This window comes from Crotalus tigris, unplaced genomic scaffold (assembly GCF_016545835.1).
Source record: "Crotalus tigris isolate CLP2741 ecotype Arizona unplaced genomic scaffold, ASM1654583v1 scf7180000024437.13266115, whole genome shotgun sequence".
Lineage (NCBI taxonomy): Eukaryota > Metazoa > Chordata > Lepidosauria > Squamata > Viperidae > Crotalus > Crotalus tigris.
This window is the reverse complement of record NW_024100606.1, coordinates 7,072,752-7,092,056: the sequence shown is the minus strand read 5'-3', so window position 1 is coordinate 7,092,056 and position 19,305 is coordinate 7,072,752. Positions and strand designations below refer to the sequence as shown.

The 19,305-nt window shown below is 40.7% G+C and overlaps 1 protein-coding gene across 6 annotated transcripts in view; it reads left to right on the top strand.

Moving 5' to 3' along the window:
- Positions 1-3,024: 3,024 nt before the first annotated feature.
- The window catches only part of KCNH6 (potassium voltage-gated channel subfamily H member 6), a 179,208-nt gene continuing 162,927 nt past the window's right edge, over positions 3,025-19,305 (top strand). Inside the window, exon 1 of one of the 6 annotated variants that reach the window (XM_039331553.1) lies at positions 3,025-3,957. In XM_039331553.1, coding sequence (XP_039187487.1) covers positions 3,882-3,957 — 76 coding nt within the window. In that variant the 5' untranslated portion in view covers positions 3,025-3,881. The remainder of the gene's footprint in view (positions 3,958-19,305) is intronic. The other 5 variants (XR_005555194.1, XR_005555193.1, XM_039331548.1 and 2 more) reach the window with 5 other exon arrangements.

Genomic DNA, 19,305 nt, shown 5'->3' with positions numbered 1-19,305 from the left:
CTTGATAAATTCGTGCTCAATTGTTTATTTTCAAGATTCTTACAGATTAATTTTTTTATGATCTACTCCTGAATCTTTTCAGTTATCATTCTTAAAGTGCTTATTCTATGAAACTTTCCCTTCTTTTCGAAGGTGGAGAATTTACTATTCTCCAGAAATCTGGCACTTCATTCATGCTCCAGGATTTTTCAAAAACAGTTTTATAAAGATTCGGTCAACTTATAAGCAACCTCCTTTCGTATCTAAAGATACGATTTGTCTGATCCCGGAGATTTATTATCAAAATAAATATTTCTTAACTCATTTTCTCTCAATCTTGGCCATGCATTTCTAAAATCATTCACTTTTGCTGTATATAGCTACATCATGGGGGGGGGGGAAATCCTCCTATTGGAAAATAAGTCCATCTTTTTTACAAATATTGTATGGCTTCAATGAGCAGTTTGCATTCTTTTTACTTTATTTTTTTATATTAAGTTTTCTAACACTTCTACACAATTCCAAGCTATCTCTTGGTCTTTCCCTCACACTGAAATGCTACCCATATATTTTTGATTGAGCAGAAAACTATCTTATAATGACAGTGTCAAAATGGGAAGCCCTGCAAGTATTTTTTAAAGCCACGTTGCTCTGAAAATAAGGGCCACTTTGGGAAGCAATGGAATGGGGTGTTAGCTTTTTTTAAAACTAAAAAGGTTGGGTTTGCATTGCATTCAAATCCTTGCCCATCATGCAGATTGCAAAGTTTGCAGCCACATTTAGCTGCAGGCCTGATTCACTATGGGTGTGGGACTGCAGGGACAGGAAAGTTTGGAGTCCAAACTGGAAAAAAACCCCTCTTCTCAGCATTACTTTTTTCACAGCTTTGGGGAAAACATTGCTGTTACTCTCTGTCCAAACACACTCTATACATGACCAGAAACACTATGCAGAGTGCTTTCATGGTGTTTTTGGTCACATGCAGAATGCTTGACAATATTGAAAACTGCTGAGAGGTCAAACAGAGCAGTAATGGATTTACTCCCCCATCTGACCACACTAAAGGTCATCCATAAGCACAAGCAATGGCATTTTTGTCCCTTACCTGGGTCTGAATCCTGACTGGAAAGCAATTCAGATAATCCACTTCCTCCAAGATCCTTTGAAGTTTCTTTATTACCTTCCCCAAAAATGAAGGTTGATACTAGATGAAAATTGTCCCAAAAATGTGGTCTAGCAATGGTTTCTTGAGGAGTGGGCGAACCACAGCTTCTTTAAGAGACAAAAGAATGCAAAGGGGAAAAAAAGAACTCACCTCCATGACACCCCCAAGGTTGTTTTGACAAATCAGGAGGCGCATGGATCAAAAAAGCAGGTGACCATGCTCACAATCTTCATGTCCATCAGGTTCTTGAGAGCCAGTTTGGTCTATTGGTGAAGGCATCTGCCTAAAAACCAGGAGATGCAGAGTTCTACTCCGTCTTTAGTCACAAAGCCAACCAGCTAAGATTGGGCTGGTCTCTTTCTCTGAATCCTAGGACAGAGTCTCTGGCAAACCACTTCTGAAATCTTCTCAAGAAAACTGCAGGAACTTGTCCAGACAGTTGCCAAGGGTAAGTCAAAGACAAAAAAGGACAAGACAAAGAAAAAATAGGCCAATGTAATGCCTGATAAACCACACAGAATAAACATAAGAACAGACATAAAATGTCCATTCTTCAATGCTACATTTTAATGAAGCTGAGAAGAAAAGAACTGCAGCTAAAATTCCTCCTCTTAAAGATTGTCCCCTGGTATAAGGCCATTTCAAAAGTCAGAGAGATGCCTATAATTATAGGGATGAATCATATGGGAAAATATTAGTAGACTCTGTCAGTCCCAGATCTGAGGCAATAGACAGCTCAATATTTCAATATTTGACAAGAAGGGATCTACAAATGATTTTGAAGTACACCTCCAAGCATTTAACAGGACCACCCAAGATAATAACAAACCCAGGAAAAATAACTTTATACTCCACACAATGCTTTCTTGTATGTGGAAAGAAAATGATCCATAAAGTTGTTAGGTTTCAACTTTTTAGAGGTATAAAAGGTGTTATCTCTAAAACTCATGCCTAGAGTCAAAAAGGCAGCTGAGATGATTGAATAAACATATATCTTTATTGGATTATACTGTTACATTGCAAAGTTCCAGCCAATAAACTGACATTTTGCCATAGCTGAAGTTTCCAAATCCCCTTTAAAGAGCAGATCTACAATATGCTGAAGTAATATAGATTAGTCTGATTATGATCCATAAATGACAATGGCAATTTGGGATTGGGATAGACTAGACAACCTGATGCCTTCTGAAAGTTTTGGACTCATAAGCCCCAGCCAGCATGTGAACAACTAGGGCAGGGGTGTCAAACTCGCAACATCACGTGATGTGTCATGACATATCGCAACTTTTATCGCAACCATGTGTCATGCATGGTTTCGGCATGACACATCCAGCCCATGGGCCGGCAGTTTGTCACCCCTGAATTAGGGATTGTGAAGTTCTAGTCCAAAACTTCTGGATAATGTCATGCTACATACCCATAAAGATATAATTGATATTTCTTTTAGTTTGTAATGTATAACTGACAATTAGTTTGTAATTTTATAACTGACAAATCTTCACCACTATTAAGCTCATTACCAATGTTCAATTTTAGAAGAAAGGATATTGACCCATTATTATTACAGTTAGGATCAGTAGGAAACATTTAAAAAAAAACAAAAAAAATCCTGTTTTATGATCCTTATGAGCAACTGCATGGAAACCTGTTTCCTGTTACAGTGGTTTTCCAAAAATGTGTCAAACAAAATATCAGAATAAGGCCTAAAGCTAATAGCAGAATTATTACAATAGTTTTCTTCCACTTCGTTTGTTCATCTATAAGGTGGTGAGTTAACTGTGAAGAAGCGCCGATTAGCTCTCTATCTCTGGAGTAATTGGTGGATGGAATCTTTTGTTTGTTCCATTTTCTTTCTCAGTTACCAAACAAGTGGCTATATTGCAAAATGCCAAGAAACCTGGTTTGTAAGTACAGCCGAAAGTGAACCAATGTCTGCAAAACCTTGTAAATGTCCTTTCTTGTTTCCCCTCTTTTCACCGCCTCCTCCTCCTACTCATGCTTTTTCTCCTTCCGCCCCCAGATTAGCAGCCAGCAACCCAGGTGGTATTCTGCCCAGGACGGGCGGGCTTTTCAGCACCACAGCCTGAGAACAGCTCCTGCTTTCATCGATTCCAAACTTATTCTTGCCGTCCGAACATTAAAGGAACAGAAAGAGGGAGCGACAAGGAGACCCCTCCCAAAGGCTGCGTCTCTCCTTCCAAGCCCCAATCTTTTCTTCAGCTTCTTCCGCATTGAATTATAGACAAAGAGTCATCTCTCTTCCCGTGAGTTTTTTCGGTTCCACGTCTATTTAGGATCCGAAAAAGAGAGAAGGGAAGTGGCTGCTGGCTATTGTCAGATTAACAGCTGTTGCTGCTGACAAGTCTTTGAGACAGCCACATATGGAACGGGACACTGATGACTAAGCATCATCATTAAAAAAAAAAAGAAAAAGGAAATCCCCACCCCTTTTCCTCTAGTGTTTCTTTCAACTCTTCCCCCTCCTGCCCTTGGTGAAATTGCATTGGTCAGGAGCTAAAGAAAATTAAGGGAGGGATATGGGTACAAGGAGGGAATCTTTGCTCTCTTCACAGCTACCAAGCAGGAGAGTACAAGAGGTAAGGGCCTGTTAGCTAACTACCCCTTGGTTTCTCAGAGCAGAGCTCAAGCTTCTTCCACCTTTCTACTCAAAACCAGAGGATCTTACTGAACAGAGTGGCATTTCTCTTTCTCATTGGATGTGAACAAAAATTTGAAAATGCCTGTCAGGAGAGGGCATGTGGCCCCTCAGAACACCTATTTGGATACAATCATCAGAAAATTTGAAGGACAAAGTGAGTAAAACATTTCTCTTGACTTTCAGTGTCTATGTTTGTTCTACTTGAAGGTCAGAACTAGCTCTATTTTTTTGCCTGTCAGCACTGTTGTGAACTGTGTGTCTGGAAATGGAAAGCTTGGTGACAGGATATATTAAGAGTGTTGCTCAATTACTTCTTGAAACTTCATGAATGTCAGAGTAGTCTATTCCCTTCAATATTTGCTGGGCATAGATATGATTATTAAAATCATATCTATGCCCAGCAAAATTTAAAACTGGACCATTTGGGCTCTGTGTATGTATTGATATGTAAAAATATGAAATTAATTTTACTAATATTAAGAGAGCAATTGCCAGATCTATCAATCTTTGAATTTATCAACAAAACATAAATTTCATTAAAATAGCACTTTGTCATATAGTGTGTTCACTGGGAATTTGTGAAATGCATGTTATTTACAGAGCAGAAATTCACTTGATAACATTCCCAATACCATAAAAAAATACTGTTGTTCTGTCTATCTGCCTAGGAGGTATTATGGTTAACAGTGCAACCCATATTTGTTTATTAAATGGTAAGCATAACCTATGTTATTTCCAGTAATTATGTATAAGATTGCAGCATAAATATGTTAAAGCCTTACAACACCCTAAAATATCAATTATCTGAGCATTCTACTTACATCATGTGTTCCAATGGCCAAAGGAAATCAGTTTTCCCAGTTCCATGAATTTTTACTAAAAATGAATTTTTGTATGCACACACACAGATACTTTAATGTTATATTTTGTTATGTTCTAGATTATATCCAGTCACATTTAATAATTATATAAATGATGCTTGCTAAAAGTGACAGGATACAGTCTAGCAAGCAGAAAAGTAGCATAGTCTGTAAATGTTAGTACACTTCACCCTTGCAGTATTGTTCACAAGTGTACCTAGAGAACAAAATCCAAATTCCCCAAAAAAGTCTATATTGATATAACTGGATCTAAGAGAGGAGTCATACAGCCAACTTACTCAGTAAGCATTGACAGGCAAGCCACTATTTCATTCTCATCTTCATAGCTTTAAAATGAGAATGACATAAATTTCGTTCACAGGGATTTGCAGAGCTAACAAACTTCAGAATTATTTTGCCAATGTTATATACACACTGTATTTAAATAATATTTCTATCCATAGCATCTCCAATTGGCATAGAAATAATTTTTGCACCCATTCTGTTGGCTGTCCAATAAAAAGCAATAGCTGTTTTAGATGAATATACTTAAACTACAGAGACACTAATAACAATCATACTGATCATACTGATTGTGCTTTAGCACAAATTAGATCAATTGTGCATTTGTTTTCATTATGTCTGGTCCATTATACATGGACCAATGTTAGCTGAATTGAAAAAGCCCAAAAAGGACGGACCTGATTAATGCCTGGATGGGACACCAGCAGAAACTCAAGGGCAGTTTACTGCTGCCACGGGAAACATATGATTACCAGGAATTAAGTTCAAGGGAAGCTTTACTTTGTGTGACCATATTTATAATATATTTTAATTTAAATAGCTTGTTCCATTTTTTCTCCCATGAATCAAAAAGCTAAGCATATTTCAAATCAGTGTGGCTGGGACATTACACAATCTACCTTACCCTTGTTTTAATAAAGTTTTTAAACAAATTGTCCCTCTCACTATACAGAAATTTCCTTTGATATGTACTTATGTAAACCTTAACAGAGTAAGAATGCCTGTGAATTTAAACCAAAAAGCCAGATTCCTTTTTTGAATGTTCATCCTTTTTTTTTAAGGAACTCAAGGCAGTATTCTTTAACCCATTATGTAAAGATAACTGGCTGTTGTTGACTAATATTGATGTGCATTTCAACAAAATATCTGTACCATCATCCATTTTCTTTGGAAGCTGAATTTAGAACAATACCATATGTTAAGGTTTTTTTATTATTTCATCTGGAAATTTGTATCCATTTAATTGTTTTACCAGCATTCCCTTTTAGTTGATTAGACTCAATTATTTTATGTCACATCTGAAGATTCTTAGACTGCATAATGGAAATATCTTTGCATTGGGAGGTTTCCGGACAGCATTGAGGATGCTCTACAAGTTGGCACATTATTTTACTTTACTTAGTAGCAGAAGTGCTTGTAACAAAAAAAAAGTCTGTAATAGAATAGAGAAGAAAACAAATGCTTCCAAACAGTGCTTAGGCAAGCCTACTTCAAGAGAAAATTTAACAGGCAAAATCTTGCAAGGTAAAATGAAGATTTCTTCCCAGTCCATACTCACTTAACCCTGAGTATCTCCAAAGATTCCAACTCAGGATTGGGGTGATTTAAAAGCAAATGTAGGCAGGTCTTAAGCTGTATAATGCTTTAAAGAAAAGTGTTAAAGCACCCTGAGATGTTCCTAATAATCAATCCCAGTTAAATCGGTAATCTAGTATGTGTGTCTTGTATTGACTGAAGTTTTCAAACAGCTTTCAGGGACAGCCCTGTTCTCAATCATCAAAATCTGGAGGTTGCTCTCTTTGTTTCAGATGGAATCACAGCTGGAGATAAGATCTCACATAGAAAAATATGCCTTTTTATGCTACTTTGGAATTCCACAACACTGGATGACAAGTGGTAAATGGCTTCTTTGAAGAGGCATTATTTTCACCCAGCCTGAAGGATATTGAATAATTTCTGCTTAATGGTCTGATGATAACAAAACTTTAGGAATTCCTGGATATAATGGGTTGTGGGGTTTTGACGAAGGGACTATCCACACCTTGTTGGAAACACAGATTAATTACTTCAGCAAGTTTGATCCTTGAAATCTCCTTGAAAAGTTGTTCCAGGTCCCAGCAGAAGCCAGGTAGCTTTCGAAGGGAAAACCATTTCTGTGGATAGATGAGGGACTGAAAAATGGCAAGGTATGAGTGATCTAATATCACTTTAGATCTACCAAATCAAAGGCATTCTTTGGAAATTTTGAGTGGTTTTATTTGGTGAATCTAAAGCTTCCTTAGAGGATTAAGGAATGCATAAAGAAGGCATTAAGAAGACAGATAAGGGGGAGCAAATGGCATTGGAAAAGTGGAGGGAAAAACAGAAAGAAAGAAAATTTAGCTCATCCCCAATATAATTGTTCTGTCCTCTTTTAAACTGAAAGCATGCTATAGATATTTGTTTTCCTTGAATAAATGTATAGGCATCAAGCACTTTATAGTGGCAGAATCTTTATATAACTTGCCATTCTTACTGTGAACCTCTCCATCTTTATATACATATATGCCAGCTATCCACTTTCCTACTCATCCATCCTGCTTTAAGCTCTAATTCACTGAAATATTGGTAAGCAATCTAATCCTCTCCTGGTGCCTTTGCCAAGATAATGTGGAGTTAGCCTAGCTGGTTTCTCTACAGCCACAGAGGAATAACATATGGCAGAGGAATAACATATGGCAATTGCTTAGGAAAAAGGTAATGACACTCAATGAGAACAGCAGGAATGTTCCTGCAGACCTTGAGGAAATGCATTTCTGGATGTTATGCTGGGCTAATACAGCTGACACTTCTAGCTACCTCTTCTTCAACTTTTGCACCCAGTTATCTCTAAAATAGGGTTATTGAATAGACCACTCTAATGCAGAAAAACACATTTTTATTAAGTCCTATCTATCATGCATAAATCCTCTCTGTGGAGATTAAGAATCCATTCTGCAATGGGAAGTATATCTAGAATTTAATGGGAATTCAAATATTTTATTTTTTTATTAACAGAATCTTTCTCTCCTCTCTTATTTAAGTTGGTGCTTTCATTTATCTTGTGACCTAGTGGTTAAGGCACTAGGCTAGAAACCTAGAGACTGGGAGTTCTAGTTTCACCTTGGCATGGGTGAAACCAGCTGGGTGACTTTGGGCAAGTCACTCTCTCTCAGCCCAATTCACCTCACAGAGTTGTTTTTGTAGGCAAAACAGGAGTAAAAAGGACTTTAAGAATGTTTGCCATATTCAATTATTTATAAAAATAATAAAGATGAGATAAAAAATCTAAATAAATAAAAATGATGGGCTATTTTTTAGATTAATGATTTCTTACATGCGTTTATTCTTGTTGCTCTGGGCCAACAAGGATGGGTGATCATATCAATGTATTAATTAAATTAATTAATAAGATATAAAAAAATACAGCACCTAGATTTCAGATCAATCAGGAATTTCCAAGAATTCAATCAAAAGCATGTTGGATGTGCCACATAATGTAGCATATCAATGTAAAAAATATAAAAATATTGGTACTATTTCATCATTTTAAAAAATAAATTGAGTTGTACTTAACCACCAATGATTTCATGGACATATTTTTGCAATTTTCTTAGGAACAATGTAGAATTATAAATTATAAAAATTATTCAATATAAAATTATTTGTCACAGTCTTCTTAAGGGATGCATTTTAATTCTCTGCCTTATTCTACAGCTCTGGTATCCCAGACTCCTATTCAAAGCTTAACTCTTACTTTGGACCACTCCTACTTAGCTTCTAAACCAAACAAGCCCATCCAGGTATTGCCAAGTAATTATGCACTACTGGAAAAATGCTTCTGAACTTCTATTTGCATTTTGCGGTAATTTTTGTAGCAAGGACTTGAATATGGGAGACTTTCCTTCTTGTACTAAAGATTCCTCTATGCACTGAATCCTGTTTTTAAATCTACTTGGTGACAGTCAGGGGAAGAAGAAGCTGTTTCTGCTGTAAATATACTTGGAACCAGAAATGCACAAATTGCTGCCACATCAGTCGTTGAGAATGATATCCCAGGTCTTTCCAAAGTTGAAAGAGCATTTTCAGTCTGAAAATCATATCACCCTGCTGTAAATATTTTAATTCTAAACATATTTAACAAAAATTACTTATTTTGGATATAGTGAGCCTTGCTTTTCTGATTAAATATTTTTGGGGAAATCAAGCTATTAGCTAGCTAAATCTTGATAATGTGCCTAGTCCAAATTAGTTCCTTTCAGCCACAATCTGTTCTGATCATATCTGAAAAATATTTTTCCCTTGGGAAATTGCAGTAATCACAATCACAGGCTTTCCAAAATAGAGATATTTGAAAGCCTTATATATTTTGGGAACTGTCTACTTCTTAACTTAGAGAACATCAGAGCTAAGTTATGGAACTCCTTTCAGTGCCAGTCTTCAACTCTGGAATGTGTGAAGTGATCATAAAGAAGAGAATGACTCACAGGCTGTAGTGCCTTTCCCTGAGCACTGTGTTATCATAACCAGAATTCACACATGTGGGGGAAAGGTTTCAAAACAGAACACATAAAATATTATTCTGGTTCAGAGGAAAGAAAGAAAGAAAGAAAGAAAGAAAGAAAGAAAGAAAGAAAGAAAGAAAGAAAGAAAGAAAGAAAGAAAGAGAAAGAAAGAAAGAAAGAAAGAAAGAAGGATGTTTTGCACAATTGAAAAATCTAATATTGACTCAAATTATTCTTTTCACTACTTCAGTAGAATTGCTTTAAAAAAACAATTACTCTTACTCAACCTTGGATAGGAATAGAAACAAAATATAATGAAAACTGGAAAAAATGCCCTACAGATGGATGCAGTAATCCAAAATTAATTAAGGACTGTGCTAATAACTACCTGTGCTATATATCTTTCTATGACTATAAAAAACAGATCCTAATAAAAGAGGTACTAAAGCTGAAGACTATACTTTCACTCAGTTGACCTCAACAGAACATTTTCAAGCACATCATTTAGCAATAGCAATAGCAATAGCACTTGAACTTAAACACCAGTCCACAGTGCTTTAGTTTACAGCACTCTCTGAGTTGTTTACAGAGTCAGCATATTGCCTGAAACAATCTGAGTCCTCATTTTACTGGCCTCGGAAGTATGGAAGGCTGAGACAACCTTGCGCCAATTAAGATCAAACTCTTGGCAGTAGGCAGAGTCAGCCTGCAAAACTGCATTCTTACACTGCACCACCACAGTTCTTCATAATCATTTATTTATTATGCCATGTTTTATGGCATATTCCTCCTCCAAGGAGCTCAAGGTGCTTACATACTATATTCCTCCCATAGCAATAGCAGTAGCAATAGTCTTCTCTAAGCAGTTTACAGAGTCAGCATATTGCTTCCAACAATCTGGGTCCTCATTTTACCGACCTCAGAAGGATGGAAGGCTGAGTCAATTTTGAGCCACTCAGAATGCAATTCCATTTGAAGTTATGACTGACCTCCCTAGGAATATTTACAGTCCAGTTATGATAGCTGCCCTCTCCCATGGTAATTTAACCACATTTCAGGCAGTTGATATCCAGCCTCATTTACAGCTATCCCACAGTCACTTGAACATGTTTACAATATTTTTGCCAAAGCAGGCATTTACTACCAGGTTTTGGCAAAACCAGCCCATAGCAAACAATTTGCTTGCTTAACCATTGTGGCATTTGTTTAACATGCACTAAATCAAGGGTCATAAAATCATGTTGGTCATGTGATAAGCTAAAAAAATGTGGGGTAGACAGTATCACCACCAAAGGATTTATAACTGGATGACAAACTGCATTCAATGTGTAGTTCTTAATGGAACTACATCTACATGGAGGGTAGAAAGCAGACGGGTACTCTAAAGTTCCATTTTAGGTCCAGTACTCTTCAATATCTTCATAAATGATTTAGATGAGGGAATATAAGGGGAACTCATCAAATTTGCAGATGACACTAAACTGGCAGGAATAGCCAACACCCCAGAAGAATCCTAATGGATTCTGACACACTTGAACACTGCGCCCTATCTAACGAAATGAAATTCAGTGTAGAGAAAAGTAAGGTTTTACACTTAGGCAAGAAAAACCAAATGTACAGGTACATATTAAGTGACACTTGGCCCAATAGCAGTAACTATGAGAGAGATCTTGGAGTCCTAGTGGATAATCATTTAAATATGAACTAGCAATGTGCAACAGCAGCCAAAAAAGCCAATGCAATCCTAGCTTGCATTAATACAGAGATTTGGTCAGGATTGCATGAAGTTTTAGTACCACTTTATAAAGCCTTAGTAAGACCATGCTTAGAATACTGCATCCAGTTTTGGTCACTGTTAAATACTCCGTTCGCTTGCGAATGATGAACAGACATGGCAAAGTTCAACAGCTCTTTATTCTTCCTTAATCAATACTCGAACAAAAACAACAGGCACGCAGGCCTCTTTATTTGACCGGAGACCCGGACAATGGCAAAACAAAGTAACAAGGCATTTTTGCACCTTGCGCATGCGCACAAAGCCGGCGCCACTCAGTCTGGTTCCGGGCAGCTTTTGGAATGCCCGAGACCAATGCAACATCCCGAGTCTGCTTTTGCAGGCTCAGGACATAACACCCCTCCCCTTAGATGGAACATATCTGTGTACACACAAGTGCTTCATACCTTGGGGAGAGTGTAATATAGTTCCACAAATCAAATGCATGGAATGTGGAATACTTGAGGCTGCTCTCAGGCAAAACCCCTTCACCTTGTTAGGGAATAGTTGTATCCAAAATCAAAAAATAATACAAAATAACCTACCGTTGTTTAGGGCCCCTACGAGCAGAAACCTTGGAACTTGACAGCAATTTCACAAACTCTCTAAGATGTTTGGGTGGGCACTTGGCCCGCTACGACCTCCTAGGGCCAGGAGAGATTGCCTGGCCCCCTTGCTTGCCTACCAGGCGAGGCAGACTAGCGTGTGGCTGCCTTAAATTTCCCGGAGACCCCGGTAAGGTTGCCTGGCCCACCTGCTCGCCTACCAGGCTAGGCAGACCAGGACTTTGCTGCCCCAAATATCCGGTTGACCCGCCCATCTGCTGGCTGGCTGTACCCTCTAAGTCCAAACCAGCATACGTTGGAGGGGTGGAAGTCCCTGGGTCCACAATGGACCCTTTGTGGGAACACTGTCCCTCGAACCCAAGGCCAGCAGATGGAGAGTGCTGGGTAGCGGAAGTACCCCAGTACTCTGTGGTCCCCAAGCACGTGCCCAAGGTGCCAGAGTCAGAAGTTGCCTCCCTGGCTACCCCCTTTCCTGTTGACTTCCTTCTGGGAGCAATTGCAGAATTGGGCCAGCGCCCCTGCTGGAATTCTTGTTCTCTGGCTGTTTGTGATTTGTGTGGATACCTCCAGTCAGTCTCACTGTCTGGAGCACTGTCTGACATGTGTAAATAATGTGGATACCCCTGGTGTGACTCCCTGTCTGGAGTACTTATGAATGTGTGGGATGACCCCCTATCCTGTGACTTCCTGTTAGGACAGTGGTTCTCAACCTTTCTAATGCTGTGACCCCATAATACAGTTCCTAATGTTGTGGTGACCCCCAGCCACTTATACATCACCGGGTGCTAGGGGCGTGGCCAAAGAAAAGGGGGAAAAATGGTGGACAGCCTTGTTTGGCGACCCCCATGAAATGGTCGTTCGACCCCAAATAGGGTCCCGACCCACAGGTTGAGAATGACTGTGTTAGGAGCACATGCGGAACCTTGGGATGAATCCCCAATAGCCTCAGCAGCAGCTAATGATGGCCTGTTAGGCCTGTGAAACTGAACCTCAGAATGTATATTATAGTCCTCCTCCCCCCCCCAGACCAGAGCAAGGAGCAGAAGGGTAAGAGTCCAGTCTCCAATGCAGTTGGTCAATGTGTCTGTGAAGAACGCAGCCGTCACCCAAGGCGACTTCGTATGAAAGCGGCCCAGAGACCTTGCAGACCACAGCTGTGACCCAGAGATGACCACACCCATAATTCCGTGCCCAGACTGGATCACCCACTTGGAGTCTCCTCGGTGCCCCTGGTTGTGACATCTGTGCAGCCACCCGGTCTGGGTGCAACCTGTCCAGTTTAGTGATAAGACGGTGACCCCAGCCGAGTTTAGCAGGGCACTTCCCTGTAGCAGGGAATGAGGTCGGAATTACTACCCTGCTACCCCGTAACAGGCAACCCTTGAAAGTGGAAAACTCATGCTTCTTGAGCCAAAAGCTTTGGAACTCAGTATCTGAGCACTTGTCAGGCCATCCAGACAACACCCATGTCAGCACGTGTGTAAGCATGTGATCAGTGGCAGTTTCTGCAGCCACATCCCTAGCATTGAGGGGAAACTCAGGCAACTCCTGAATGGAAAGAATATTAATGGCTGGAGCAGGATCTGGCTGTAATTGGTTCAGGGGTAATCTGCTCAGGCCATCTGCATGACCCATTTCTTTATCTGGTTTGTGGACCAATGTATAGTCATATGCTGACAGGAAAATGGACCATCTCAGCATACAAGGAGAAATTATATGTGGGGTCTGTTTGTTAGTGGTAAACAGCCCCAGCAGAGGCTTATGGTCAGTAAAGGGACTGAGTTACTCGGCTATAAATTCACAGATTTTCTGGAGGGAAATTTAAACTAAACAGCGGGGACAGGGAGTTAATTGATACGGAACAACCCTGTCCCCGGCAATTTAAAAATTATAGGGCTATCAGTGCATGTAGCATAGATGTGTGTGTGGACAAGAATACCAACCTTGCTATCAAGCAAAATGAAGCCTCTAATAGCGAGTGCCACATAAAGTGCACTAACCAAATAGGTGGTAAGACAATAGGGGAACTCAGGCACCACACAGGTTATGTAGAAAGGAAACACAGGGCCACCCACAAAGGACTCAAATGTTTTTACACCAATGCACAGAGTATGAACAGCAAACAGGGTGAACTAGAAATTCAGGTTAATGAGGGCAGATACGATATTGTTGCCATTACGGAAACATGGTGGGATGAAGCTCACACATGGAACACACAGCTAGAGGGATTTAAATTATTTAAAAGAAACAGACCAAATAAAAGAGGAGGTGGAGTTGCTCTCTATATAAGAAATAACTACATCTCCACAGAAATAGAGTACAACAATGATCAAAACTGTCTTGAATGCATTTGGGTCAATATAAAAGGGGGGGGGGAATGACATTGCCATAGGTGTATACTACAGACCACCCAACCAAACAGAGGAAATAGATGAACTTTTTGCTAGTCAGCTAACTAAGGTATGTAGGAAGCACATCACAATAGTAATGGGGGACTTTAACTACCCTGACATCAACTGGGAGACAAACTCCGCACCAAGTGGAAGATCAAACAGGTTCCTGGCAAACCTAGCAGATAACTTTGTCTCCCAAAAAGTAGAGAAGGGAACTAGGGGATTAGCCATCTTGGATCTAATTCTCACTAACAGAGATGAAATGATAGACGGTGTTGAAGCCATAGGAACCCTGGGAGGAAGTGATCATGCAATATTAGAATTCAGCATTATAGAAGCACAACCAATAGAACACAGTCAAACTAGAGTCTTGGACTTCAAGAGAGGTAATTTCAATAAACTTAGAGAGGGCTTGGGAAGGATTCCATGGATGAGAATCCTCAAGGGGAAAACAACTCAAGAAGCTTGGGAAATTTTGAAAAATGAGATAATAAAAGCACAGTCTAGCACAATACCAACAAAGAGGAAAAACAACAGCTCTCAAAAGAAACCAGCATGGCTGCATAAAGAACTCTCTGACAAATTGAAAGATAAAAAGGACAAGTATAGAAAGTGGAAGGAGGGGAACATAACTAAGTCAGAATATCAGCAAATAGCCCGAGCCTGCAAAGATGAAGTGAAGAAAGCCAAGGCTCAAAATGAACTAAGGCTTGCGACCAAAGTCAAAAATAACAAAAAAAGCTTCTTTCAACATGTAAAAAACAAGAAAAAAGTGAAGGAAACGATTGGTCCATTAGTGGGTGGAAGTGGCAAGAAGGTGACAACAACAGGGAGAAAGCAGAACTATTTAACTCGTGTTTTGCATCTGTCTTTACACAAAGGGAAAAAACAGACCAACCTATCAAAAATAGTGCCATAAAAAACAAAACAGAAACACAAGTTAAGATAGGCAAGAAAATGGTTAGGGAGCACCTGTCCAGCCTAGATGAGTTCAAATCGCCAGGACCAGATGGATTACACCCCAGAGTTCTCAAGGAACTGGCAGATGTGATATCGGAGCCACTGAACTATATTTTTCAAAGATCCTGGAACACAGGGGAACTACCAGAGGACTGGAAATAGCTGATGTAGTTCCCATCCTCAAAAAAGGAAAAAAAATGGATCCAGGAAATTACAGACCTATCAGCCTGACCTCAATACCTGGGAAGATCCTGGAAAAGATAATCAAACAACGAATCAACGAACACCTAGAGGCAAACAAAGTCATTACTAAAAGCCAACATGGGTTTGTCAAAAATAGATCATGCCAGACAAATCTTATTGCATTCTTTGACCAAGTGACAAAATTAGTGGATCAGAGGAATGCTGTGGACATAATTTACTTGGACTTCAGTAAGGCATTTGATAAAGTAGATCACAACCTACTACTTGACAAGATAGATAAATGTGGGGTAGACAGAACCACCACCAGATGGATCCGTAGCTGGCTGACCGGCCGTACTCAGCGAGTGGTCCTCAATGGAACTGCATCTATATGGAGGGAAGTGTGTAGTGGGGTGCCCCAGGGCTCTGTTCTGGGCCCAGTACTCTTCAACATCTTCATAAATGACTTGGATGAAGGGATAGATGGGGAACTCATCAAATTTGCAGACGACACCAAGCTGGCAGGAATAGCCAACACTCCAGAAGACAGGCTTCAGATACAGAAGGATCTGGACAAACTTGAACACTGGGCACTAACTAACAAAATGAAATTCAATGGTGAAAAAAGCAAGGTTCTACATTTAGGCAAGAAAAACCAAATGCACAAGTACAGCATAGGTGGCACCATGCTCAATAGTAGTAACTGTGAGAGGGACCTCGGAGTCCTAGTAGACAATCACTTAAATATGAGCCAGCAGTGTGCTGCAGCTGCCAAAAAGGCCAACACAGTGCTAGGCTGCATTAACAGAGGGATAGAATCAAGATCACGTGAAGTATTAATACCACTCTTTAATGCCTTGGTAAGGCCACACTTGGAATACTGCATCCAGTTTTGGTCACCACGATGTAAAAAAGATGTTGAGACTCTAGAAAGAGTACAGAGAAGAGCAACAAAGATGATTAGGGGACTGGAGGCTAAAACATATAAGGAACGGTTGCGAGAATTGGGTATGTCTAGTTTAACGAAGAGAAGGACAAGGGGGGACATGATAGCAGTATTCCAATATCTCAGGGGCTGCCATAAAGAAGAGGAATTAAGCTATTCTCCAAAGCACCTGAAGGCAGGACAAGAAGCAACGGGTGGAAACTAATCAAGGAGAGAAGCAACCTAGAACTAAGGAGAAACTTCCTGACAGTGAGAACAATTAATCAGTGGAACAGCTTGCCTCCAGAAGCAGTAAATGCTCCAACACTGGAAGTTTTTAAGAAGAGACTGGACAGCCACTTGTCCGAAATGGTGTAGGGTTTCCTGCCCGAGCAGGGGGTTGGACTAGATGACCTCCAAGGTCCCTTCCAACTTTACTACTATTATTATTATATAAATGTCGGCCGTATAAGAAATCATGAAATTTCTTAATGCCAGGCACTATGGCCAAGGCTTCTCTGTCAATTTGAGCATAATTTCGCTCAGCAGAAGACAGAGTCCTTGAGTAATAGGCCATAGGGACCTGCGTCCCATCAGCCTTCAGATGACTGAATACAGCTCCAACCCCATAAGGAGATGCATCGCATGCGATGCAAACAAGCAGTTGCTCATTGAAATACGCTAAAACAGCATTAGAACTGAGCAAGGCTTTAACCTCTTTTTGTGGACTTTGAAACTCTTTTTGTGGATTTTGGTCCACTGCCAAGAGGCCTGCTTGTCTAAGAGCCTGTGTAAAGGCTCTGCTACTGCAGCTTTATGTGGGATAAATGCATGGTAAAAGTTTAATAGCCCCAAGAAGGCTTGCAGCTCATTTTTAGACTTAGGGCTTGGGGCCTGCTGGATAGCTTGCAATTTAGATTCAGCAGGGTGAACGCCTTGAGCATCTATCCTGAATCCTAAGAAATCAGTAGAAGTGACTCCTATCTTACACTTGTCCTTCTTTAACTTAAGGCCTGCTCTTCGAAAATGAAGCAATACAGCCCTTAATCTCTCTGCTAAATTTTGAGATGATTCTCCAGCAATGAGGACATCATCAAAGTAGGGACAGACCCCAAGAATGCCTCAAAGTGTGCTTTCCATGACACTTTGGAATGTGCCAGGGGCTACATTTACCCCAAATTGCAGTCTCTTGACCTTGAAGGCCCCCCTGTGAGTTACAATAGTCTGGGCCTCAGCAGCTGCCTCATCAACAGGTAGATGTTGATAGGCCTGTGCCAGGTCAAGCTTCGCAAAAGTGCCCCCCCTTGAGGGAGGCCAGAATGTGACTTACCACAGGCACTGGATAAGTGTGCTGTTGTAGGACCTTATTCAGAGTGCACTTGTAGTCTGCACATATATGTATGTCCCCATTAGCCTTTAGAGGCGTTACTATGGGGGTTTCCCATGGACTAGAATTTACAGGTTCTAAAATGCCCTGCTGGAGCAGTTTGTCCAGCTCAGCATCAATCTTGCCCTTGAGGGCAAAAGGTACCCTCCTAGGCTTAATCCTGATGGCGTGATGTTTGGGTCTAACCATAGTGAAACTGGGGGCCCCTTGTAGGATCCTAACTCTGAACTAAACATATCTGCAAACTCCTTGCAGACTTCTGCAAGGCTTAATGTTTGCAAATGGTGCAGCCCAGTGACCTGGATTCCCAGAGCCTCGAACCAATTGAGTCCAATAAGACTCATGCGTTCACCCCCAACAACCACCAAATCTAGGGGACTTTCAAAATCCTTATGTTGTATTCTAAGGGTGGCCTCCCCCTTAACACACACCATAGAATTCTGAAAATCTGTAAGGATTAGATTGGATGGCCTGAGTTTAACTCGAAGGCCACTGCAGCTGCATATCCTTTTAAATGTGTTAATGGAAATAATGGAGAGAGCGGACCCAGTGTCCAACTCCATTGATAAGGGAACGCCTTGCAGCCTTAAACTGCTGGACAGCTTCTTCTTAAGAGGCTTATGTGGCCCTGTCCTTAAAATACTCTTGCGTGATGCGCAGAAGCCCACCCTATGTTGGCTGGGGACCCTGGTACCTTTCAGATGCAATTCTTCACAAGGTTGTACCTTCTGACGACCCAAACAGATGGATGCGATGTGGCCTTGCCTGCCGCACGCTCTGCAAATGGCGGAGCGGAATCTGCAATCAGCTCTCTTGTGGCGTCCTCCACACCCAAGGCATTGAAGAGGTGCTGGGGCCTTGTCCAGACATTCCTTCTGCCTCCTTCCAGCTGGCTGGTGAAGTCTATCCACCTGTTCTTCAGGATCCGCTTCCAATTCTTCTCTAGCGTCATCTTGATGGATGGTAGCTAACTCTGGAAGGCTCTTGGTGGGCTGTATGGTCTTCACAGCCCTGCCTGCTGCTTCCTCAGCTGCCACCTCTTGTAGAGCATCTTGGAAAGAGACATCTTCTTTAGCAAAAATCTTCTGCTGTAAGTCTCTGTTCCTTAAACCACATACGAAGTGATCTCGCAGCCTCTCTTCCAGATCCTTAAACTCACATGGTCTGGCTGCTTGCCTTAAGACCACAATAAAATCCGTAACAGATTCACCTGGCCTCTTGTCTTTCTGCTCGAACGCGTGTCTCCAAGCAATAACAGATAACTTTGGCTGGAAGTGTTTTAGCATTTTTTTCAAATCAGTATAAGTTACCGACTCCAGAGGTGCAGGGGCCACCAGATTCTCTGCAATTTCAAAAGCTTCCTGTCCACAAACACACAAAAGAGTTGTAGCTTTCGAGCCATCCTCTCTAATTTGGTTTACTCTGAAGTAATTCTCCACTCTTGCAATGTAGGAGTTCCATCTCTCTGGGTGTGAGACATCAAAATCAGACAAATGACCAATCTTCGCCATCATACCTTTGCTCCTTTCACCACTCGCTCCTCTGCAAACTTCTGTTTGGGGAAAGGTCTTTTAGCCAAATTCACCCTCCAGCGACGCTATACTGGCAGGCTGGGACGCTGATTCAGATGCCGTCTTCCCTCTTCAGGACTTTCTTGGTAAATCCTTAAAATTTTCTCTTTAGTTTGCAAAGGATCCCATCTTCGTCGCTAGTGTTAAATACTCCATTCCCTTGCGAATGATGAATAGACATGACGAAGTTCAACAGCTCTTTATTTTTCCTTAATCAATACTCAAACAAAAACAACAGGCGCGCAGGCCTCTTTATTTGACCGGAGACCCGGACAATGGCAAAACAAAGTAACAAGGTGTTTTTGCGCCTTGCGCATGTGCACAAAGCCAGTGCCA